Below are 24,933 nucleotides of genomic sequence, written 5' to 3' on the forward strand. Positions count from 1 at the left end.
GTCTAGTTTCCATTGCAATTCTCTTGGTACACTTGAAACAAGACAAAACTAACTTACAAGCAACTTTTCAGCAAGATATCAGAGCTGGTTTAAAGTAAATCTCTCTGTAATGTTGATGAAAATTGGCAGATTATTTCACTTATAACAAGACATTTTTCTCATGCCAGTGAATCAAGTACTTTTTCATCAATATTAAGGAATTATTATATATTGCTGAAGAGTTACTTGTAAAGTTTGTCTTTTTTTTTTTTTGCTCTAGGGCCACTCTTGATAGAAGAGAAAAAAGTAAGAGTCAATTTCCTTAAAAGAAAAAACAGACTTTTGGAAATTTTCGGAGTTTGAAAAGTTGGAAATGTTTGACTTTTCAAACTCTTTTTTTTTTCCAGAAAGCTTCTGAGATTAGTTTCAAAATTTCAAAAAAAATTTAGACTCAGAAATTGATGTTCTGGTGAAAATTTACTTCTTTTCTCTTTGGTACAATGGCCCTAATATGCCATTGTATATTTCAAGAGTACTAAGATATTTAATCTAGAAACTAGACCAAAAACATTTAATAAGGTTTTTTGTGTTTTTGCAGTGAAGGAGATACTGGTTAATACTTTCCCAGAGATTAGTGCACTGGAATACAAGGCTATTCTTTTTTTTTTTTTTTTACATAACCACATATATGGCGCATGTAGAATATTAAAACAATTTAACATAACACTTAAAAAACCCTCAAAGCTCTTCATGTTCAAAAACACTCTGGGATTGTAAATAGTGTGAACAATAAAAGGTAGAAATTTCCCTAAAAACATGTGAAAAAAAAACCTGAAGGCACATAAGCAGAATATCCTGTCACACACATATCTGTGGCTATGAAGGCACTGGTGGTGAAATCTGTGGTGCAGAGAGGGAATGTGGTGTTGGAACAAGGCGGTGGTTTGGTGGTGGTCGGGGCGGGGGGGCTGGGGGGGGGTGCTTACAGGAAACGGCTTTCTGCAAGTCGAGGAAGCATGGTGGGCGTGGCGGACGGCGAGGAAACACAGGTGAGTGCAAGCAAGATGGGTGGGTTCAGTGTGTCAGACTGCTGGAGAAAAGGAGACGGGGCTAAGGAGGAATGGTTGGTGAATGAGGATGTTTTTGGGGGGCTGGGAGGCTATGGAAAGGCAGCAGGTTGTTGCTGTGCTGCTCTGAGCGAGCGAGCGTTTGCGGAGTCAGACAGAATCCAGCAGTGCTTGCCCTTTGTCTCCGGTTTGACCCCAGCGACCCCCCCTCAGCCCTCGCTTTGAGCCTAACCATCCCGCCCCGGACTACCGGCCCCAAAAACAGCAAACATGAACAACAGCAGCAGACCCTGACCTCCTCATCTTAAACACGGATTACACACGGAACGAGTCTAATGAGAGGATACGATGCTTTGTCGACTGTTTGCTTGATAAAAGAAACAGCACTAAAAAATAAACACACACACACACATACACAAAGCCAAAACCTCGAGAAAAACCCAGAAGAATAACCCTTTGAATTTTTTGAGTGCCCATCTGGTTGGCTAAGCCTCCTTGGAGAGAAAAAACAGAGAAGACAGAGAGGCTGGGCCAGGTGACGGGTGACCTCGCCTCTTCCCCTCCAAACATCCCTCAACCTCGTATTTTTCAGAGGTCTACATTTTTTCCCCTTCCCTAACTTTTCTCTCCATCTCACTTTTTCCTCCCTCCTGTGATTTGCAATGAATCCTCCTCTTTCCTCGTGTTTCTCGTGCATTTACACTTCCTTTGTCGTGCGGAGCCGGATGTTGCTGAAGCACTTGCCCATGGCCTCGAACAGCGGGTCGCAGAAGGTGTGGACGAAGATGGAATAGACGCGGCTGATGCAGTGGGTCTCGATAAGGTAACTCTTCACACACGGCACCACGGCCCAGATGTGGACAAAGGAAAGGATGGCGAAGAAGATTCCCCAGATCAGTGCCAGGGGAATGCCGACCAGTGCCGTCAGCAGCCGGTAGCACCAGTACTTGGTGACGGTGAAGGTGGTGAAGCTAGCTTTCCACACGCCGTCAAAGCTGTATGTTCCCGCAGGCTCTGCGATGATGTCCTCGAAGTCCACCTGAAGACAAGGAGAGCAGAAAGACATTGGCAAACACTGGATTGATTTATCAAAGGTTCTGAAAGGTACTCAGTTACATTTTACTGAAGCTAGAATCTGCGTGAGGTCTTTTTGCTGGTCAGAACAAACTATACAAATATGCTTGACATTAGAATGTTTACCAGACATTAGCAAAACTGCAATTACCATTTAGCCAAACTGCATTTAGTTAAATTTAGCAAGGCATGACAGGTCAAAATGAAGGTAGTGAAGGTAAGGGTGATTAAAAAAAAGAAGCTTCATCACAATATTTTGTCATTTGACCTAGTTTTGTTGTGAAATCACAGAAAAAAAGCTGACTTGGTGCACAATTTTCAGTAGTTAGCATAAATGTTAAAAAAGTACCGTCGTTTTAGTCACAAAGTTACATTCGTTCTTGTAGAAAATTATATAGTTTTACCCATTCAAACCAGACATTAAAAGAATTAGAGCTATAAGTTATTGCGCTGGCAGGAATGAGAAAGAAAGGGGAATGAATGGCATCGTGGGAATGTTTAAGTTCTGAGAGGCTAATTCCAGAAGCTACAAACAGAAACAGAAAATAAAAAGCTGTTTTTGAGGGGAGATTGTACCCAGTAGAATAATCACATATCAAGACATGGAGTACAAACGGCAGACAAAATCTTACTGTTAACAACAGTAATAATAATAGTAATCTGGATGGACGGTTTCCATGGAAACCATGCAACCTTATTGATGCGGCCTCATAACAGTGTCTTAATTACTCTTTATCCAATAATCTAAACTGCTTGTCCAAAAAGTAGGATGTCTGTAAAAGTTACACTGCAGTTAGTTTGTACTGCAGTTGGTTCAGAGAAGGTGAAACTGATTCAATTAGGGTGTACTGCGGTGCTAACACTCGTCCTAATTCCCACATATTGAGCTGGTTTGTCTAAGTTCCTCCATCTTGAAACAGAAATAACTCCATGTGAGAGACAACCCCATGTCTTGCTACAGCCTGAGAAGAAGAAAAGGATGATATCTGGTAGCAGCCTGCTAGCTAACACGCTATGAAAGAAACAGTTAGCCTGGTGGCCAGGTTGACTCGTTCTTTTCTTAAGGACTAGTTTGTCAAAGAATTTATGCTTCTGTTCCTCATCATCTTACTCCGGTTGAAGCAAAAATAATTACACATATTTACAGATATGTGGAAAGGTTTAAATGGTAGAAATATGTTGTTTTGCTAATCTACTGCAGTTATAAATTTACCAAGACATCAGTGAAGGACACTGAAAATTTCCGTGGGTTAAAATGAGCTTTAGCTAAGGATGTCGCTTTCAAAATCTGTCCCCAAATGGATCCAAGTCATTCAAGACTGAGCATCTGCTGATAAGAGTCCCTCTGTCATGCCACATTAAAGTTACAGTAAATGTTTTGATATGACTTTTTGTAACTTGGCTCATTACACATTTCAATGAAGTTCCAATTAGATTTTTGCAAAGGGACGACATACAAACAACAGGAATGAGAAGTTGAGGTTTTTTCCCTTAAATTCATAATATTTAGGAATAGAAATTAATCTAACCGAGATATCCAGGTTGTGAGAAGAATTTATGTAAATATTTGCTACTTCTGGAGTAACAATATGTGGCCATATAAAGTGAAAACTTTAAAATGAAATCCTGACCACATTTGTCAGGTAAGAAGGATTTTAATTTGAATCTTTTTTATACAGATATCCTCAAAATATTTTAACATAAGCACTGTAAAAAAAAAAAAAAAAAAAAGAATTACCAGGAATGTATGTTGGTTTTAAATCCAAGCCCTTTCCATACATTTGTGTATGGAAACTGGCCCTTCCTTTCCTGATCTCCAAACCCTAAGAAGCAGCACAGCGAGCTGCTGTAATCGTTATCACTCGTCAATTGTCTTCTGCCATTGAGTAATAGGTTTCACAAGAGCACTGATATGGAGCAAATAAAACCACCAGACAGGCTTGATAGCCTGAACTCATTATTCCACCATAAATCAGGTGCCTCAGTTCTTGTGAAAGTGTCAGTTCTGCTGAATTGCAGGGTGGGATTCCTGATGAGATTTATATCTCTCTGTGCTGTGGCTGGTACGCAGTCCAACATCTGCCCAACCCAAAATACTCATTTCTGCACACACGCCCCCCCCCACGCCCACGCCCACGCCCACACACACTCGTGAAAACAACTGACAGTCTCTGGCATCTGCTCTGTTGTCTCCAGATCAGCTTCAGGTTATGCCTCCAGAGACTCCTGAGCAGTAATTGATTGGACAAGCAGCAGAGAGGAGACATTCCAGCTGTGTCTGAGTGACACAGATCCTTTTATCACCTGCCATGAATGAGAAGCAGAGGAACGGCTTTCTGCTTAAAGCTCCCTGCTGGAGCTCCACACCTGACCTGAACTGTTAAGGAGAACAAAAAAAAAAGAAAGACACTGGTTGCTCTCCCTCCATCTCTGCCTCTCTTCCTCCTCACTGGCTTCTGACTCCATGTTTATTTTCCAGCTCCATGGAGACTGGGTTTTGTCAAACAGAGCGACACGCTGAGGGCTAATGGGTGTAATATCAATAAGTCAGCAGGATAATCCCCCAGTGTCATGTTGGCAGTAAAACAGAAAAGTGAAGTGTTTCATTTTTCTAACTGATCCACCTGTTTAAAGTTGGGATGCCTGCTTATACAACCTGACTGTAGAGGTTAAGAAAAGGCATGTCCTGGTACAGACAGATGCTTTTAAATCATTGGATAAGAACAAAAGTGGCCAGCTAGCCTTCAGCTGGAATCATAAAAGCAATAATGATTTAGACAATGCTAAATCTTCCATGCTTGCTAGTATTGGAAGATATTTTAGGAGTTTGGGAGCAGATGACTAAGTTAATGTTACAGCTCTATGGAACATGAACTTATATTTAGCCTTGAATCTGTATGTACACCATATTCTGTAAATACCTACAGTAACTGACAAAATGTTGTGTGGCGGAAACTTAGCAGTAGTTTTGATGAGTCTTCTGACGGCTTTTAGATGTTTGTGAATGTTGATGACATTGATGAAACTACAGTTTACTGTAAATTTTTTAATTTTAATTTAACCTTTGCACAAAATGATCAGCCATGTTCATGTAAAAATAAACTGTTTATAACCAAAGAATGCAAACTCCTTTAGGAATGGTATCAACTGTTTAAGAGAATTTTAAACTCAATAATGCTGTTTTTTTTCTTCTTTTTTTCTAAATTTCAACCAAACAAACGTCTACTTGTCGTCATTAAATTGCCCTAATTTTGGAATTGATCACCCTGGAAACTAAAAAAAAACCTTTTAGGACATGCTTTAGCTCCATTATCCAGAAACATGTAGATTTTCCCTAAAAGCTGAGCGCCGGGTGACTGCTGTGCTGAGAGTGAGTGGCTGAACACGGAAGCAGTTTTAAATACATACAGTGCTGTTAAAAAAGTTAACAGATTTCCTGTGTTTAGTTTTTGTTTAGCACACTTTATAATCATTGTAATAGTTTTAAAAAATCGAGGATAACCTGAGCAAATACAGAAATCTATCCAAACCAAACTGATAAACCTGACTTTATTTTATCTGTGTGATAAAGTAAAGCCAACTAAACCTTTGAAGCTGATCCTGCCATCTGTGGCATAATCAAGGATGGAAACATTATTCTGGGATTTATCCAATGTAAATCATTTTTTTAATAATCCTAACTGATTTCTATGTGGAGTTTGCAGGTTTTCATGAACATGCCGGACTTTTCCGCCATCACTCCTGCTTCTAAACACGCCTGTTAGCGTGATTCAGCGTCAACCGGTGATTCTAAATGTCCTTTCGTGAGTATTTTGTCACTTTTTGACCCTACAGTGGACTGGTAACACTTCCAGAATGTGTGCAGCCTCTTGTCAACCACACACTGTGAAATATAAAAATGTGCAGGTTTTCCATGAACATTTGTTTCAGTGTCTCAGAAAGACGTCTGGCTCAGGCTGAAGCCCTTCACCCTGAGCGGCTGCTTCAGCTACAGCAACACGGAACTGGCCACAAAACCAGCCAGTCCACCATTTCATTTTTCCACTGTGGAGCGACTCCACGCCAGTTTCCACAACTGTGTTAGAGACTAAATGAGAGGCTTTCTGCAGAGAGGTACAAACACGACTGCTAAGTGGAGGAGCTTCATCAGCTATTGCTGTTTACAGAGAGTCATGGAGAAAATGGCACATACACAGTCTGTCAGTCAGTCAGCCAGATAGTCAGTCAGTCAGATAGTCAGTAAGATAGTCAGTCAGATAGTCAGTCAGTCACATAGTCAGTAAGATAGTCAGTCAGTCAGTCACATAGTCAGTAAGATAGTCAGTCAGTCAGTCTGTCAGTCTGTCAGTCAGTCAGATAGTCAGTCAGTCAGATAGTCAGTCAGTCAGATAGTCAGTAAGATAGTCAGTCAGTCAGATAGTCAGTAAGATAGTCAGCCAGATAGTCAGTCAGTCAGATAGTCAGTAAGATAGTCAGCCAGATAGTCAGTCAGTCAGTCAGTCAGATAGTCTGTCAGTCAGTCAGTCTGGTAGTCAGTCTGTCAGCTGCACAATAGTTAAATGTGTGTCTTTACAAGCTGACAAAGATTATATACTATAGTAGATTATATACTGAAACGATTAACTGATTAATCAGGATGAATTGGTTAGTGAAATAATCTTCAACTAATTTAGTAATCGATTACTCGTTAACAGGAGAACAGCAGTAATTAGGACAAAACTGTACAAAACTTATACACATCATGCATCTAAGATGGAAAACCTTCTTTATCTGTAAAAATGTTTTATCTTCACCTGGTTCCAAATCTGTAATAAAACCCATCAAGCACCTTCTGCTATCTAATTATTAATAAAAACAATAATCAGCAGATCAGCCCTTCTCTGTATTGATTATTGATGCAGAAAGGCCTGAGCTTTTCGCATGCTGATGTTAGAAGTGCTGTTTAGCTGCAGATGCATATTTTCCTACAAATGATCGCTAAAGGAATGCTGTTATTGCATTATAGGCAATAAAATATTTATTCTTATTTTTGAAAAAAGACTGAATTTACTTATTTGCATTTCTTAAATGTATTTCTAATATTGTATGAAAAAAAGTCTAAGTGGTTAAATGAAAAATCTGCAAAATGTGCAATTTTCCACCGATTAGTCAACTAATTGATAGAATAATCGATTACTAAAGTAATCATTAGCAGCCGTTACTAGAGTATTTATTGTTTAGTGAAATGTGGAGAGGAAACACGTTTCACCTCCAGCTTACAGCAGCGTGACCTCTTCAGAGAGTTTGCTCCAGACTTGGGGAAAATTCCAGACAACGGATTAAAGAGATTCTTCATTAGGAGCTGGTGGGTGTGGAAGCGCCGCGGTCCAGTGGGAGGTTTGATATGAAACAACAGAGTCTGATGGTCAGCATGTGACCTGTTGGCAGAGTAACTGTATTATTGAGTAAATAGAGCCAAGTTCTTAGCAGAGCTCTATGTAGAGGCAGCAGGCCATGCTTGAGTGGACAAAGTGACGGTCACACGGTGCTGCACTGACCTGGCCTCAGTCATCAGGGAGAAATAAATATTTGTTTGACTGGAGGCACCGATTACAACCACCGCCTGTGGAGATGAACTATTTTGGCTGATTTTTTCACATCATTTTGCAAACTTAGCTGGATTAGAATGAATGCATCCACGCTTTTATATTTTTGAAACATATTTTCAGGGTTTCTTGAGATGTGCATGTAGAATCAGACATGCCTTGCAAACATATTCATACATTCAGACATTTTACACATTTTCTCATGTTTCTTCAGTGCATTTTATTCAGATTTTATGTGATAATCCAACAGACAGCACATTTCATAGCACCGCAGAATGAAAGGAAAACGATTTCTGGTTTTAAGGTAATTTAATTTAACTTAAAAGAAGTGTGGTTTGCATTTGCATTCTGGCCTTTTTATTGTGATACCCATAAATAAAATTTAATTAATTAGATCTCCACAGCATAATGCTGCCAGAACCTGGTCTGGTGTCAATGTGCATCCACTATGGTGGGCGGATTGATCCAAAATACAGATAATGTCTGTATTACTTCTAACAATCTAACTGAAAACCACGTCTCAACCTCCATCACCGCTTTAGAAGACGGCAGCCATGTTGGATTTGAAAGAATCAAGTTCCCGTTCCGTTCGACTGTAAATCGGAAGCGCAGTTTTCCAAACAGGCTGCAGTCACAATGCATCGTGAGCCGGAAAGAGATCCATAAAACTTTTTTAAACTGTCACCTTTTTGTCCTGACTAAACACCCTAACCCTTCGAAAGCAGCGAACAGAGAAGTTTAACAGAGCAGCGTAAAAAACCTTCTGACTCATTTCAGGTTGACCTTGTGGCCTCTAAATCTCTGAAGTCTGCTGAAGCTCCAGCTTCTCACAGCTCCCTCTTAAAAAGTTTTCTCCAGTGGACGCACTCCACTCCACAGATCCTAAGCCCCTCCTGCTTGCTATAAAAAGACCCACAGCTTCTCTAGAGGAAAAGAAAGAGAAGAGGGGTGGGCCGGGGGGACGGAGGGGGTCTCAGTCTTAAAGTGCATATGAGGCTAAGCTGTTTGATGTGGCCAGGTGATTGAGGCAAGCTGCTGCTGTTCCTGCCAGAGAACAATGTGTGATTTTCAGAAATCAGAATGCTATCTGTGCTGCTCAGATCATCATCTCTCTCTGTGTGTTTTTGTGTGTGTGGTATAATGGAAGGGATTCCCTGGTTCTGTGTTTTCCTGCAGCGCTCCAAACGTATCCTTATGCCGCTTCACGACCTCAGATGCTGGCATTTAAAACCCAGGAATGACTCAACTTCTCTTCCAACAATTTCTGTAGATATGACTTGGATTTTGTCTTCATTTTTTCTTCTTTTTTTTTTTTTTTTTTTACAGCAGATGCATTCAAATCACAAGCTAACTTGCTGAAATGAATGGGGGAGTGTGTGTGTGTGTGTGGGTTGGGGTAGGGGTGTGTGTGTGGGTGTGTGTGTGCAATCATAAAGCTGCTTTCTATTTCCAGACTGGAGGGAGAGTCTGACTCACTGTCACAATGGAGGGGAGCTGAGAGAGAGGAGGAGGGGTGATGAGGGAAGGATAGAGCGCTGGAAGAAGTGAAGAAAGAAGAGGAGAGAAGGAGGAAAAGAACGGCAATTTTTCTTTCTTTCTTTCTTTTTTTTTTGGTTTTATAAGCAGCGCCATACAGAAAGCTACTGTTTCCGTTCTCATAAAGGCCAAACGGGACTTTTTCAAAAAAAGCACATTTCATGTCTGTGAGTCACATGGAAGAAATGTCGCCAGCAAACTGAAATTTACGACATCTTGTATAAAAAAATAATAAAAAACACCATTTGACATGTGATGAGGCCACACAATGGAAACCTTTGAACGTGAAATCCGAACTCTGATCGATTGGAAACGTTTTCTTACAGCTGATCAGTTTAATAAGAGCTTCTCTGTCAAGATGTTTGTTTTTTTTCTGTACGGTTTTGACAAGAGAAGAGAATCTCATGAAGCTGTTACCAGCCAGGAGCGATTATGTAAAAGATGATAGAACCCTGCCAAAAAAAAGAAAAGAAAAGAAAAAGAAAAAGCCAGTAGATATGAGCTGGTGTGACTCAGGTGCTGGCATGCAGATGGAGCTGATCCAGAAACTGTTTCATATTTATTTATGTCTGTTAACATGAGAGTCTCTTTACATAACAACTTTGATAAAAGATAGCACAATTTCACTTTTTCATAAAAAACCTTAATTTAAACATGTTTAAATGTTAAGATGTTGCTTTTACAAAAAAAGACAACAATTATAACAAGTATATAGACCTACTGACCTGCTTATTCTATACATGACCACATAACTATTATAATATTGATAATAATTGTATTTACAACATGTTTGTTTGACAGTTCATGTGTTTTCCAACTTGAACACCAAATCTTACCAAGTATTTTCATCTTGTTTTCAGTGAAAATGTGTCATTATGGTTGAAATAAGAGAAAAATAACTTACAAGTAACTTTTCATCAAGATATAAGAACTTATTTGAAGTCAATAATTCTTTAATTAATATTTATTTTAAAAATTACTAATTCCACTGGCAAATTATTTCACTTATGGGAAAAATGTCTTGTTATGAATGTAATAATCTGCCAGTGGAACTTTTCATCAATATTAAACAATCATTAACTTATAACAAGCTCCTATATCTTGCTGAAAAGTTAGTTTTGTCTTATTCCAAGTATACTAACATGTTTGCACTAGAAACTAGAGACACTTGGTAAGGTTTGGTGTTTTTGCAGTGTAAATATTTCCAACTAAAATAACATATCTAGAATTAAGCAGGGGAACCTGACGCCTGCTTTAAGCCAGCTGACCAGTAGTGCACAGGAGCAGGTTGGGGATTTAACTTCCTTTTAAAGTTATTTTATGCCATTTCTGATGGCGACTTGCATATACATGAAAAAAATCATAAATCTCATCATATAAACTTTGATAGAATGCAGGTATTAATCACAATCAAGGTATGCTGAGACATTAAAAATAGCACATTTAGATTTAAATTTTTTTTAAAACCTACGTTTTAGGCGTTGCCTACAGGTGGATATTTATCGTTTATCGTGAAAACTTTCTTATTGTGATAAGAATTTTGATTTATCGTTGTCATGGTTACTGTCAGTTATTAATAACAAATAAAAAACAAAACTGACAGTATGATCAGAAATAACATTTTTGCTACTTTCTCTGCTGGTTGCCTCACAAGAGCATCTTTAAAAATCAGTTCATTTGAAAATATGGTGAAATCCAGTTAGTGTGTGCAGTTCAGTGATACAAATTTCACTTCTTAAGTAAGTGACATCTTGAAGGAGCCTATTTCAAATGTTTTTTTCAACACTATTTGTGTTTGTGACTATGAACGCTGCCATGCAGTCACTGTCACACGGCTGCAAAATTAGTAAGAAATAGGTTTTTTTTTCAACCTTGATCTTTATCACTATCACTATACTACCACAAAATATCGCGATAAAATTCTTAGTTCATATCGGACTGGGCTATGACAAAGCACACAGCTTCGTCATAGTAACTAAAAAAAACTCAATAAATTGTGTGCCACCTCATCACTGGACAGCCCTTCCAGAAACTTTGTCCCTGTGTGGGAGTGGTGAGGGATTCCTCCCCAGCACACACACCCACATACGCATCCACACACACTCACACCAACCAGCTATTTGGGTGTTTCCTTATTTTATCAAGGTGCAGTTCAAGCATTTCAAAGACCTGCTCCACGTGGAGAGCTCCCTGACCCACTGTGATGTAAAACGCTGCACCCAGCGTCGGGGTGACGGGCGGGGAGGAGGAGAGGGAGGGGGAAGGGGGCGCACTCATAGGCGCGTCAGGTGGCTCCCAGCGCGCCGCTCCTCTTTAGACCAAATAAACTCCCGGTGTTTGTGCGGCTGCTTCCAGGCTGCTTCCAGGCTGCTCCTCTTATGGAAAGAATTCCGTAATCCCCCCCTCCACCCGCCTCCCCAAACAGAAAAGGCGTAAAGGCGCAGCAGCAGCAAACTGTGGGAAAAGTGTGTTCCAAAAACAGGAAATCCGTAATGTTTCCTCTCCTGGTGGAGCGCATGCTCCTGCATGCGCTCCACTGTCCGGACTGTCCGGCTCTGGAAACGAGCATCGGATCACCTTAATGAGTTTTTAACTACAACCCCAGCGCTGCTTCCTAATAGGGGCAAACCCGCTGGAGCGGCCAGCGCGCAGCCTCTGGGGCGCGCGGCACACAGTTTCTGTGGATTCACTAAAACATGACAGGTATCTGCTCCAGCTGACACCTGGAGCGTCTCTGCATGCCAGAGCTGATCTGCAGCGACGTCACGTAGAAAAGTTGCAAAAAAAAAAAAAGAAAAAAAAAGCCGAGCGGCCACCCAGCTCTGACTCACCTTGACCACGTCGTCGTTGATGCGCTTCGGATCCCTGTTGACCAGGTCGATCTCCTTGGTGTGGACGTCCTCCATCGCCTTCTCGTTCAGACTCTCGTTTTCCATGTCTTTGTTGTTCGGTTTGTAAATGTTCCCTTGTTTCCGGATGAACGAATGCAGATACTCCTGTGAGGATCACGGTAGAGGTGTAGGAGAGGAGGACGGGGAGGGAAAAAAAGAAAAAGAAGAATAAGAATAGAGGAGAGGAGAGGAGCGTCGGTGAGGTGCGGGAACGGCGCGCAGCGCACTGTGAAGGCAGAGGAACTGGAGCTGAGTTACCAGCCTGCCCTGCAAACAGGGATGGGTTTAGAATGAGCACACAGTCAGGCACCACACCCTGCGTTCAGCCGCAAGGGGTCCTCACCACCCAGATAGCAATAGCACAATATCCTGACCTGTATGGAAGCCCACAGTGCCTTGAAATCATCTGTTTTTCTTTTTTTGTTTTTTGTTTTTGCCATAGTACAATTCCACCAGAAAATAAACATGTTCTATAGGTTTTTTTAAAGTTTGAATTCATTGTATATCAAAGATATTCTGCACTAAAAAAATAGATGGATTTTATATTTTCAGATTTACAGTGCCACATTTGTGAAGGAGACAATAACATCTGATTGGTTAAGCTGCACTGCAAGTAAATTCAAACCAATCACCTGTAACCATGCCAGTCATACCCAGTCTAACCTGGGGCAGTAAAAGATTTGTGTAATAATTACATTATTATATACAGTATTAGTATTTAGAAATAACATTTGTAATTATACACTTAATGATTTTAACAAGGCTTACTTTCCAATACGAATCATTGTCAACAATAAAAAAAAAACATTTATTGGATTATTTATTATTTATGATTATTTATTGGTTTTTATTTACTAACAATAATCTTAAATTTGAATAAATATTTTCCACAAATTATTATTACTAATTATTATGACGAGTAGCTGACATAGTAGTTATAGTAATAACAGTTTAACTAGTTGCAGATGAGCTTATTTGTTGTGTATGTATTTACTTTTAAATGGTGGCACTTTTGGCCCTCCATAGATGTAACCGTCGGCATGGAAACATTTTTCGGAAAGTGCGTAAAAGAGCATATTTGAACTGTTTTGGCATAAACAGCTGCTTCTTCTCCAACGTTTCATATTCTGACATCCATTCCTCTTATCAGCTGATCATATAAATTATTTTGACATAAGGTCCGTTTCCGTTTTAATTTGCTCAAAAGCTGCGCGTAAAACCCCTCCTTGATTTCCGATGGTAAACTTGCCAACAATAAAGGAGTGAAATAGTTTTAATTTGTCTTAGAAAACTGTAAATCAGATTAGTGGAAGAATTTGTAAACTGGAATTTAAAAAAAAGATTTGTAGGCTTCCTCTCCTGCAGTTCAACTCCAAATGTCCATTTTGAGGATTTGCGTAAAACTGCGGTCCGTCAGTCTGTTGACGAGCAGTGAAATTCCCGTCAGAGCTCTAACGCAGGCACAGTGGCGCTTTTACAATCCCTCTGAGAAAGCGGAGACGCGTTCAGGTGAATGTGGCACCCGGGAAAACCACCGGAGGAGTGGAAATGGAATTTTGTCTCGCAGACGCAAATGAACTTCATCCAAATGAGAAAAGACAGAGGTCAAGTGCAAACAAATGAGGATAATAATAATAATAATAATAATAATGGTAACGCTACACTGTAAAAAAAGTCAGTAAATTTACGGTAAAAAACTGTAAAAAACCAACAGTTTTTGACCGTCGTATCCAAAAACATTGCATTACCGTAGAAATTACATGGAACTACCGTAAGTCGAAACTGCAAAGAAAGTCAGTAAATTTACGGTAAAAAACTGTAAAAAACCAACAGTTTTTGACCGTCGTATCCAAAAACATTGCATTACCGTAGAAATTACATGGAACTACCGTAAGTCGAAACTGCAAAGAAAGTCAGTAAATTTACGGTAAAAAATTGTAAAATGCCAGCAGTTACTGACCAGAATATTCACAGCATTATACTGCCGTAGAAAATACATGGCATTATCATAACTGAATAAACATATATCCTAAATAATTGTGACAGTCACGAATGTAGAAAATACAGAAATATAGTGTAAAAATATAAGTAATTGTAAAGTTCTTAAAAAATTGTAATATTGCCAGCAGTTAATTACCCTAAACTTAACAGTAGCAATCAGCCAAAATTACAAATTTTGCTGATGTTTAGATCTACAATGTAAAAGCGTAAACAAGACTGCAAAATAATTTTTTACAAAGAACAGAATGCTGGTGTGATATTTTGGTTTCTTTTTTAATAATGCCTTTAATACACCAAACTGAAATCTCAGCAGTAGACCAGGCATCGATCTGGCGATCCACCGATTGCAAAGCAAACTCCTACAGCCAACGCCACCATCATTTATGAGAGCATTTGATCATTAACATTAAGAGAACTGTATGTTAGCCCCTCTTGCTTGAATGAAGCTGAAGTTGGTTTCCAATTGCTGCTTCCAATTTGGGAAATGGCTAAAGGGCAATTCCACCTAATTTTTCACTGCAATCAGCATCTTTAATTTACTCTAGCTAAAAAACTACAACACCTAGACTCTTCAAATCTGGACTAGATTATTCTCAACTCATATCAGAATATTTAGAACCAAGTGTGGGATTTGTAAAACCTTTATCTGATTTGTGAAACTTCAATAAAGAACAATTCTAGTGTTATCCAAAATCATACAAGTTGTAAAGTCACCCATCATTGAAGTTTCACAAATCCCACACTTGGTTTTAAATATTGTGCTATTAGTAGAGAATAGTCTAGAGCAGGGGTCCCCAAACTTTTTCCTGCGAGGGCCACATAGCTGTTCCTTTCTCTGCTCGGGGGCCGGTCTTAGTTTTTGGAGAAAGATACCTTAGAAACTTATTGTCGGCGGGGGGGGGGGGGGGGGCTGTTCTGTCTTTGAAACTGTCGACGGGGGGGGGGGGGGGGGGGGGGGGGGGGTTGCTGACTACGACACATTCGCGGTCGCTTTTAGATAGATTTTTACCCAGAATGGAAATGGAAAAAACGTGAGTGAAACGGTGACTGGGACTGACTAGTATATATTTGAGGGAAAGTTAGTTTAACATCTGCTCAAGAGCCCCCTGGTGGTTGAAGAGAAATCCACAAACCAGAAAATACAATATATGAAAAAATACACTGAATGCTCTCTGGTATGAGGAGGCGGGCCAGATCCGGCATTGCCAGACCAAATGACGCAGGCCGTAGTTTGGGGACCCCTGGTCTAGAGAGTTTTTCATTTTGTTATTGTGATAAATAGTAGGGTTTACAGTAAATGGAGACTGTTATTTGTCATGTAAACAAATAATTATCTAGTTTGCATTGCTGCTTGATCCTTCAGCATCAGCAGCAAGATTCTTTTAACTCTGTTCCTGTAGTGGTGTCCTGAACTCAACACAGTAAAGTCACTGTGCTAACTAAGGTTGCTAACTAGGGTGCTGAGAGCCCAGTAGGCCTGGTCCTTGTCAAGATGCTGCTACTGTCTTTGAAATCAAATTTCTGCTATTTTTGCACGTTCAGGAGGAGAAGGGCAACACATCACAGGTGAGTCCCTTTCACGGTTTCAACTGAAGTTAGCTAACTTTAACCAACTGACAAAGAAATGTGTAGTTTCTGAGCCATGCTGTTTATGTACATGCACTGCAGCTAGATATTTTTACTATATGGAACATTTAATCTTCACAGATGCAACACTTCCATTAATGTTTCTGTAGGAACGGCTGCATAGATTATATTTCTGGTCTACTTCAGACTACATGTGCTTAAAGTTATTGTTAATGGCAGAAGCAACTTTTTCCAAGTTTGGTTCAATAATTAATTTGAATTACTTTGAGTGTGAAATGTTCATGCATGCAAGTTAAATCTCTGAAGAACATGTTAGCTTTTGTTTCAATATTTTGGTAATACTTAGAAGTATAAAGCTTGGCATCAGAGATATTATTTAATATTTTCCTTTGACCTCTTGACTCTCACACCCAAAATACTTGCACTAAAGTCACTGGGTCCATGACAGTTGAAGGATTTGAAGATAAGAGAATTTAAATATTAATATTTTACAGCTTTTCTCAGTTTGGGTGCATCTCTCAGAACAGAATTGAAATTCTTAAAACTACCTGTTCAATCTTCAAATTACTGTGTCACTTCTGCACATCAAAACAATTAGTTTTGCAAGTTTTGCTTTTGTACATCATGTAGCTGGTTATGTACACTTCTATGCTTTTATAATTGTAATTTGCTTTTATCGTCTTGATCAAAATATGTTAACCCTCCTGTTGTCCTCGGGTCAAAATGACCCGCCACTGTGTTAAACCCCCCCCCCCCCCCAAAAAATCCCCTAAATGTAATTTTTTTAACTTGAGATTTTAAGACTTTTCCTAGATTGGCCCAGACAATAGAAAAAGTTCAGTGTTGCTTTTATTCTCATTTCCATGTAAGCTGTACAAAAAAAGGTACAAAGATGGTCTTCAGGTCAAAATGACCCGTGAGGCAAATGGAGTTGAAATCAAGGTCACAGAGTTATTTACAAACCATAAAATGTTACAAAGTTTTAGTTGTGTCTCAGATCAATCAGTAGCAGAAGTGAGCAGAGAGTGGAAGGCCAATTTTCCGAGCCACAATGCCAGTCAAACTCTTTCACACCTACTCAAGACTGATGCGATTTGATGACCGTGAATCAAGACCAGCAAGACGTATGACAGACAAACTTGCAGCCATAAGAGAGGTATGGGACAAGTGGGTGGAGCGGTTGCCCTACCTCTACAATCCAGAGCCTGATGTAACAGTGGATGAGCAACTGGTTCCATTTAGAGGTAATCTGTTTTCATATTTGTAATAAAAGTGATTTTCACTATTGATTTCTTTGACTGTTTTCTGTGACACTGATACTAATCACTGATGCTAATGTCTTTTGTCCAAAGGTTGTTGTCCTTTCCGGCAGTATATGCCCAGCAAGCCAGCAAAATATGGGATCAAGTCATGGGTGGCTTCTGAATCAAGCTATGCTTGGAAAATGCAAGTCTATACTGGGAAGTCAACCAGTGGATGCCCAGAGAAGAACCAGGGGTTGCGAGTTGTGCTTGATGTGACAGAGGGACTGAGGGGTCACAATGTGACATGTGACAATTTCTTCAACTCTTATGAACTCGGACAGCAGCTCCTGAAGAGGAAGATCACCATGGTTGGTACAGTTCAAAAGAACAAGCCTGAGCTCCCACCTGCACTGCTTGGGTCAAAGGAGAGAGAGGTCTTCTCCTCAAAGTTTGCCTTCACACCCACCACCACTCTAGTTTCCTACCTCCCAAAGAAAAACAAGAATGTAGTTCTTCTGAGCACACTGCACAAAGACGGCGACATTAGTGACCGTGAGGACAGGAAGCCAATCATCATCCTGGAATAAAACCGAAACAAAGGAGGTGTGGACAACCTAGATAAGGTGATTGGAGCATATAGCTGCAGAAGAATGACTGCCCGCTGGCCCCTGGTCATCTTCCACAACATCATTGATGTGTCCTCCTACAATGCCTTTGTGATTTGGATAGAGATCAACCCAACCTGGATGTCTCATAAGCACAACAAGAAGAGGGTGTTCCTGGAGCAGCTAGGAAAGGCACTTGTAACTCCACTCATTGAAAGAAGGAAGCATGTCCCCCACACAGAAGCCTCAGCAGCAGTTGTGAAAGCTATTCAGAGTGCAGCAGCTCCTGATCAACCTGAGGATCCATCTACCACAGCCACTTCCTCAGCTAAGCCAAGTAAGAGGAAGAGATGTCAGTTCTGCCCTCAGACTGTAAAACACATACTGTGTGCTGCAGGTGTAAGAAATATATCTGCAAAGGCTGTGCACTTGCATACTGCCCTACATGTGCCAATTAGTTGAATGGGTTATGTTATTTTTCATATTTTTGTATTGTACATCCTCTTGTTCACTGGAGAAAAGTAAAAGAAAATTAGTCACTGTGATGAATAAAAATGCATTCGAAACTCATTTTGCACATTTTTTTTCTTAAGCTATAGAAATTCAAGTGGAGAGGGAAAAGTCAAGTATTCACACATTTTGTGGTGAGTGACAATATACAAGATAGAATTTGGTGTTTAAAATTCAATTAAGCTGCTTATATTGGGGGTTTATTGAAGACGGGTCATTTTGACCCGGAGGATAAAGGGTGTATACAGAAAATGAGGACAACAGGACAACAACGTGTCTGTGTTGAATTCTCAACTTCCAAAATAGCATCAGTTCATTGTGTAAGTCTTAACATGCATAAGTCTTAAAGTTGTCATAATGTGAATCATATATTAATTAATTTATATTCTATTATTTTCTAAATCTGTCCTGAATTGGTAAATTGCTCCCAAGTGAGTCCTGAGTTTCTCTAACAGGTCAGTGTATGAACCATTAGCTCAACCAACGATCAACCAGTTTTCTGAAACAGATTGGAGGTGCATCTTGTGAACCATCAGTTGGCAACATTATGCTCTATATAGTCAGAACACAACACAATGTTACATGTCTGAGAACTGATGAACAAGTATCTGGGCAGAGTGAACAGCCAGAGAGAAGAAGAGGAGTGAGGCTGAGGAGGAAATAGTTGGGAGGAAAGCAGAAGAAGAGTCAGAAGAGGCTGAGGACATCTGCCAGTTTCCATCAGTCCAACATCAGGACATGGCTGAGACCCACAACATGATGCTGATGGAGGTCCTCCCACCCTACTGTTCATTCCTTAACCCCACTGAGGAAAAAAGATTCCTCAGTGGAGTTAAGGAACAAAGTGACTATGGAAATTAAAATGTAATGTAATTTCTACAGCACTGTACAGTTTTCCTTGAGGAGATTGTCCTGTGGCTCCTTTTCTACTTTTTTTGTTCTCTGCATTTCTGTCTTTTTCTTTCTGAATCACCATGGCATGGTCCATGAATAAATTATAGCAAAAGCGTAAATCAGTGTTTCTCAATCCTGGTCTTCAGCGTCACCCTGTCCTGCAGGTTTAGGTATTTCCCTTCTGCCACACACCTGAATTGTATCTCTGGATGATTAACAAGCTTCTGCAGTACTTGATTGTCATCCAATCATTTGAATCAGCTGTTCTGGAGTAGAGGCACATCTAAAACATGCAGAGCAGGGGGGCGTTGAGGACCAGGGTTGAGAAACACTGGCGTAAATGATCCTTTTGTAGTCTCTTCTCATGACTAATCGATTTGACTGTCTTATCTGTACATAGAGAGACTATAACTTATTATTTTGAGTCACTGATATGTTAACAGACAGGATTTTAAGAGCTGAACTAAGGATTTTGAAAGCAAACAAATGCTATTTTTCCTGTTTCTACAAATTGTTTTGAGAAATGCGCTTACTGTTTTGTAAATGCCAACAATGACTCGAGAAATGCACCAAAAGTGACTGAGAAAAACTAACCTAGCATAAATTGTCTCAGCTGTATCAATTTGTTTGCCTGTATGAAAAGTGTTCACATTTACAGCTTTGTTTCTGCTAGCTTGCAGGAAATGTAACTTACATAAATGGTTGAAGACAACCTATTGGCCTTCATGAGACTCAGATAAATGGTGAGTATCTATTTCATAAATTGCCTAAAACAGTTATATTTGTTTTTAGTTTGTGTATTTTGTCTGGTTGCAGACCAGAGGATCACACCTGTTGACAACAAACAAAGGTTTAACTACTGAATTTTCAGTCAGAAATGATCACACCACCTGGTTGAAGTACCTGTGTCCATATGCAAGTCAACAAAGGTGAAACAAACATTTAAGCGAATAAGATGTTCATGTAGTGCATCTTTCTAACTTTTTCTTTTTGTTTTCCAGCAGAGAGGAAACACCCGATTGACAACATGCGAGTCTCAATTTCAACCTGTGACTGGGAAGACTACAACCATCCTGAGCAACGTCTGATCTCAGCGACTTGTGACTCTCAACCCAGAACAAGAATCCTTTTATCACCATTTTGTCTTCTACAATATGTTATCTCTTATGTGGACACATACTGTTTGTTTTGTTTTTGTTTTCCAGATCTCAGTAATACCGTGAGGAAACTGGACATAAAATAGAATCAGTTCTTTTTTAACTTGACTTTTTAAATAGAAATTGTTTCTTTAAGTGGATTACTCGTAATCTGTATTTTTGTTTAATTAGAAATTATTTTCTTTATAACTTTCTGTATAGAAATGCTTGACAAGTTACACTTCCTTGGTTGTTGTACTATAATTTGTATGGTAAAATTCTGGTAGGAACAGAGACCAGTAATTTACCATAAGTTTTTTTTGGGGGGGAGGGTTTACAATAAAATGTCAATATATCATACAGTCTGGATGTGTTTTTCACTCATGTAGATATTATGCCTCAGTCAGCATGACCGTATTTACTACGGCAAAACCACATTTTATTTTTTTTAAAATATTTTAGGAAGTACGGTATTTTACCGTATTTTAAAAATACGGTAGAATCCTGCATTTACAACATACGGTAAAAAACTGGCAGCTGTGGTTGCCAGAATTTTACCGTATATTAAAAATACGGTAAAATCCTGCATTTACAACATACGGTGAAAAACTGGCAGCTGTGGTTGCCAGAATTTTACCGTATTTCAAAAATACGGTGAAATCCTGCATTTAGCAAATACGGTAAAAAACTGGCAGCTGTGGTTGCCAGAATTTTACCGTATTTTAGAAATACGGTAAAAAACTGGCAGCTTTGGTTGCCAGAATTTTACCGTATTTTAGAAATACGGTAAAAAAATGGCAGTTTTGGTTGCCAGACTTTTACCGTATAAAGACGGTAAACTTCTGGCAACTCAGCTGCCAGTTTTTTACCGTAAAATGAGGCCGTTTTTTTTTACAGTGTAGGCGTGAGTGGATTGGAGTCATACTGTACCTCCTCCGTCTCGTCGTCCCGCAGCTCTCCTGTCATTCTGCTTCGAACAGATCCTCGTGCTCAAACAGAACGTGACAATATAGGAAGTGGAGTGGGAGGCGTGGAGGCAAACTGCGCGGACCGGGGGTTCCTCTCTCCTGCCCTCAGCTTTGACTGGGACTGAAATGTAATGCCAGGGCGCCGAGGGAACCCTGAGCGCCCCCTCCCCCCCCAAGTCGGAGAGAAGCTTCCCCGTGGCACAGTCACCTGCAGGCAGCCCGCTCTGCTGCGCACATATAGAGTTTAATCACTTGATTGTTAGGAGAAATGTGGAGGTTTGCAGGGAATTGAGTAAAAATCAGTTGATGGAAAGCAAATTTTAGATCTTAGAGAAACATAATATGTTTATGTTTAGTGAAATGAAAACATAAGTTTACTGAAAGACTGTTTGCTTTGTCAGACTGACACAAAAGTTAAGTTAGTTCAAATAACTTCTCATTTGTCAATCTGAAGTGATTTGAAGTAGTTGGGTTTATTCATTAATTTTATTTTAGTTAAACATAAAGTCATAATGTCATATTACTATATCTGATTTACTTTCAATTAACATAACCCTAACCCTGTTGACATAAAAAATTATGTTAAGTCAATGATTCATTTCTTTGAGTCTAAGACTCCAAAATCATTTTGGTTAAAAAAAAAAAAAAAGGTTTTTGTCATTTCAGGATGTCCATCCATCCATCCATCCATCCATCCATTTTCTTCTGCTTTATCCAGGGTCAGGTCGCAGGGGTAGCAGCTTCAGAAGGGAGGCCCAGACTTCCCTCTCCCCAGTCCTACAGGGGAATCCCAAGGCATTCCCAGGCCAGCCGAAAAACATAGTCCCTCCAGCGTGTCCTGGGTCTTCCTCTGGGCCTCCTCCCGGTGGGACGTGCCCGGAACACCTCACCAGGGAGGCATCCAGGAGGCATCCTGACCAGATGCCCAAGCCACCTCAACTGGCTCCTCTCGACGTGAAGGAGCAGCGGCTCTACTCTGAGTCCCTCCTGGATAACTGAGCTTCTTTAGAGATAGGGTGCTATCTCTAAGGGAGAGCCCATCCACCCTACGGAGAAAACCCATTTTGGTCGCTTGTATCCGCGATCTCATTCTTTTGGTCATGACCCAAAGCTCATGACCATAGATGAGGGTGGGAACGTAGATCGACGAGTGAAGAGCTTTGCTTTTTGACTCAGCTCTCTCTTCACCACGACAGTCCGGTACAGCTCCCGCTTCACTACAGACGCTGCTCCAATCTTCCTGTCGATCTCCCGCTCCCTTCTTCCCTCATTCGTGAACAAGATCCCGAGATACTTGAACTCTTCCACTTGGGGCACGACACCCCCCCGACCTGGAGAAGGCATGCTACCCTTTTCCGGCTCAAGACCATGGCCTCAGATTTGGAGGCACTGATCCTCATCCCGGCCGCTTCACACTCGGCTGCGAACCGCTCCAGCGAGAACTGCAGATCACGACCTGATGAAGCCAATAGAACCACATCATCCGCAAAAAGGAGAGATGAGATCCTAAGGTCACCAAAACGGATCCTCTAAACACCTTGACTGTGCCTAGAAATTCTGTCCATGAAAGTACTTAACAGAATCGGAGACAAAGGGCAGCCCTGGCGGAGTCAAACTCTCACTGGAAACGAGTCCGACTTACTGCTGGCAATGTGGACCAGACTCTGACACCGGTCATACAGGGACCTGACAGCCCGTATCAAATGGCCCGGTACCCCATACTCCCGGAGAACCCCCTACAGGGCTCCCCGAGGGACACGGTCGAACGCCTTCTCCAAGTCCACAAAACACATGTAGACTGATTGGGCGAATTCCCATGCAACCTGCTGAGGGTGTAGAGCTGGTCCAGAGTTACACGACCAGGACAAAAACCACACTGCTCTTCCTGAATCCGAGGTTCGACGATCCAACGGACCCTCCTCTCCAGGACCCCTGAATAGACCTTGCCAGGGAGGCTTAAGAGTGTGACCCCTCTATAATTAGAGCACACCCTCCGGTCCCCCTTTTTGAATAGGGGGACCACCACCCCAGTCTGCCAATCCAGGGGAACTGCCCCCGATGTCCATGTAATATTGCAGAGTCGAGTCAGCCAACACAACCCTACAGCATCTAGAGCCTTAAGGAACTCCGGGCGGATCTCATCCACCCCCGGGGCCCTGCCACCGAGGAGCTTTTTAACCACCTCAGCGACCTCATCCCCAGAGATTGGAGAGCCCAACCCAGAGTCCCCAGGCTCAGCTTCCTTAATGGAAGACATGTTGGTGGGATTGAGGAGGTCTTCGAAGTATTCTGCCCACCGGCCCACAACGTCCCAAGTTGAGGTCAGCAGCACACCATCACATTCACTATAAACAGTGTTGGTGCTGTACTGCTTCCCCCTCCTGAGACGCCGGATGGTGGACCAGAATCGCCTTGAAGCCGTGTGGAAGTCTTTCTCCATGGCCCCTCCAAACTCCTCCCACGCTCAAGTTTTTGCCTCAGCAACCACCTGAGCCGCATGCCGCTTCACCCGCCGGTACCCATCAGCCGCTTCCGGAGTCCCACAGGCCAAAAAGGCCCGATAGGACTCCTTCTTCAGCCTGACAGCATCCCTCACCGAAGATGTCCACCAACGGGTTTGAGGGTTGCCGCCGCGACAGGCACCGACAACCTTGCGGCCACAGCCCCGATCGGCCGCCTCGACAATGGAGGCATGGAACACGGTCCACTCAGACTCAATGTCCCCCACCTCCCCCAGGACGTGTTCAAAGTTCTGCCGGAGATAGGAGTTAAAGCTCTGTCTCACAGGGGATTCCACCAGACGTTCCCAGCAGACCCTCACAACACATTTGGGCCTGCCAGGTCTGACCAGCATCCTCCCCCACCACCGGAGCCAACTCACCACCAGGTAGTTGTCAGTGGACAGCTCCGCACCTCTCTTCACCCGAGTGTCCAAGACATACGGCCGCAGATCCGACGAAACGATGACAAAGTCAATCATCGAACTGCGGCCTAGGGTGTCCTGGTGCCAAGTGCACATATGGACACCCTTATGCTTGAACATGGTGTTCGTTATGGACAATCCATGACGAGCACAGAAGTCCAGCGACAGAACACTGCTCGAGTTCAGATCGGGGGGGCCGTTCCTCCCAACCACGCCCCTCCAGGTCTTACTGTCATTGCCCACATAAGCGTTGAAGTCCCCCAGCAGAACAAGGGAGTCCCCAGGGGGTATGGACTGCAAGAACGGTGGGTAATCTGAACTGTCGATCGGCCCGTAAGCACAAACTACAGTCAGGACCTGTCCCCCCACCCGTAGGCGGAGGGAGTCTACCCTCTCGTTCACCGGGGTAAACCCCAACATACAGGCGCCAAGATGGGGAGCAACAAGTATTCCCACTCCTGCCCGAAGCCTCTCACCGTGGGCAACTCCAGAGTGGAAGTATGGCCAGTCCCTCTCAAGGAGACTGGTTCCAGAACCAGAACCATGCGTCTAGGCGAGACCGACTATTTCTAGCCAGAACCTCTGAACCTCACACACTAGCTCCGGCTCCTTCCCCACCAGAGAGGTGACATTCCACGTCCCAAGAGCCAGCCAAGGATCAGACCGCTAGGGCCTCTTCCCTTGGCAGCCACCCATCACACATTGCACCCGACCCCTTTGGCCTCTCTCATAGGTGGTGGTTTACAGACCAACAGGCTGCTGCCCCGGTCTGGTCACATTCTGATCAACATGTTTCAGTATCCCAGCAGCTGACTCCAACCTGTTGACATGCTGTTGATAGTCTGTGTGAAACAAGGTGAATGTTTTCAGATCCTTCAGAAAACAGTTTGGCTGGTTTATGTGAGTCAGAACACTGAATAATTGTTGAAAGGC

The 24,933-nt window shown here is 41.7% G+C and overlaps 1 protein-coding gene across 1 annotated transcript; it reads right to left on the minus strand.

Moving 5' to 3' along the window:
- Positions 1-592: 592 nt before the first annotated feature.
- Positions 593-21,192, minus strand: cav1 (caveolin 1). Its single transcript, XM_032548179.1, has 3 exons — positions 21,040-21,192; positions 12,073-12,237; positions 593-2,085 (listed from the first exon to the last, which is right to left on the minus strand). The coding sequence occupies exons 1-3, from the start codon at positions 21,073-21,075 to the stop codon at positions 1,744-1,746; spliced, it is 543 nt and encodes a 180-aa protein (XP_032404070.1). The 5' UTR covers positions 21,076-21,192; the 3' UTR covers positions 593-1,743.
- Between the last annotated feature and the right edge of the window lie 3,741 nt (positions 21,193-24,933).

The sequence above is a fragment of the Xiphophorus hellerii genome, chromosome 2, assembly GCF_003331165.1.
Source record: "Xiphophorus hellerii strain 12219 chromosome 2, Xiphophorus_hellerii-4.1, whole genome shotgun sequence".
In the NCBI taxonomy this organism is placed as follows: Eukaryota; Metazoa; Chordata; class Actinopteri; order Cyprinodontiformes; family Poeciliidae; genus Xiphophorus; species Xiphophorus hellerii.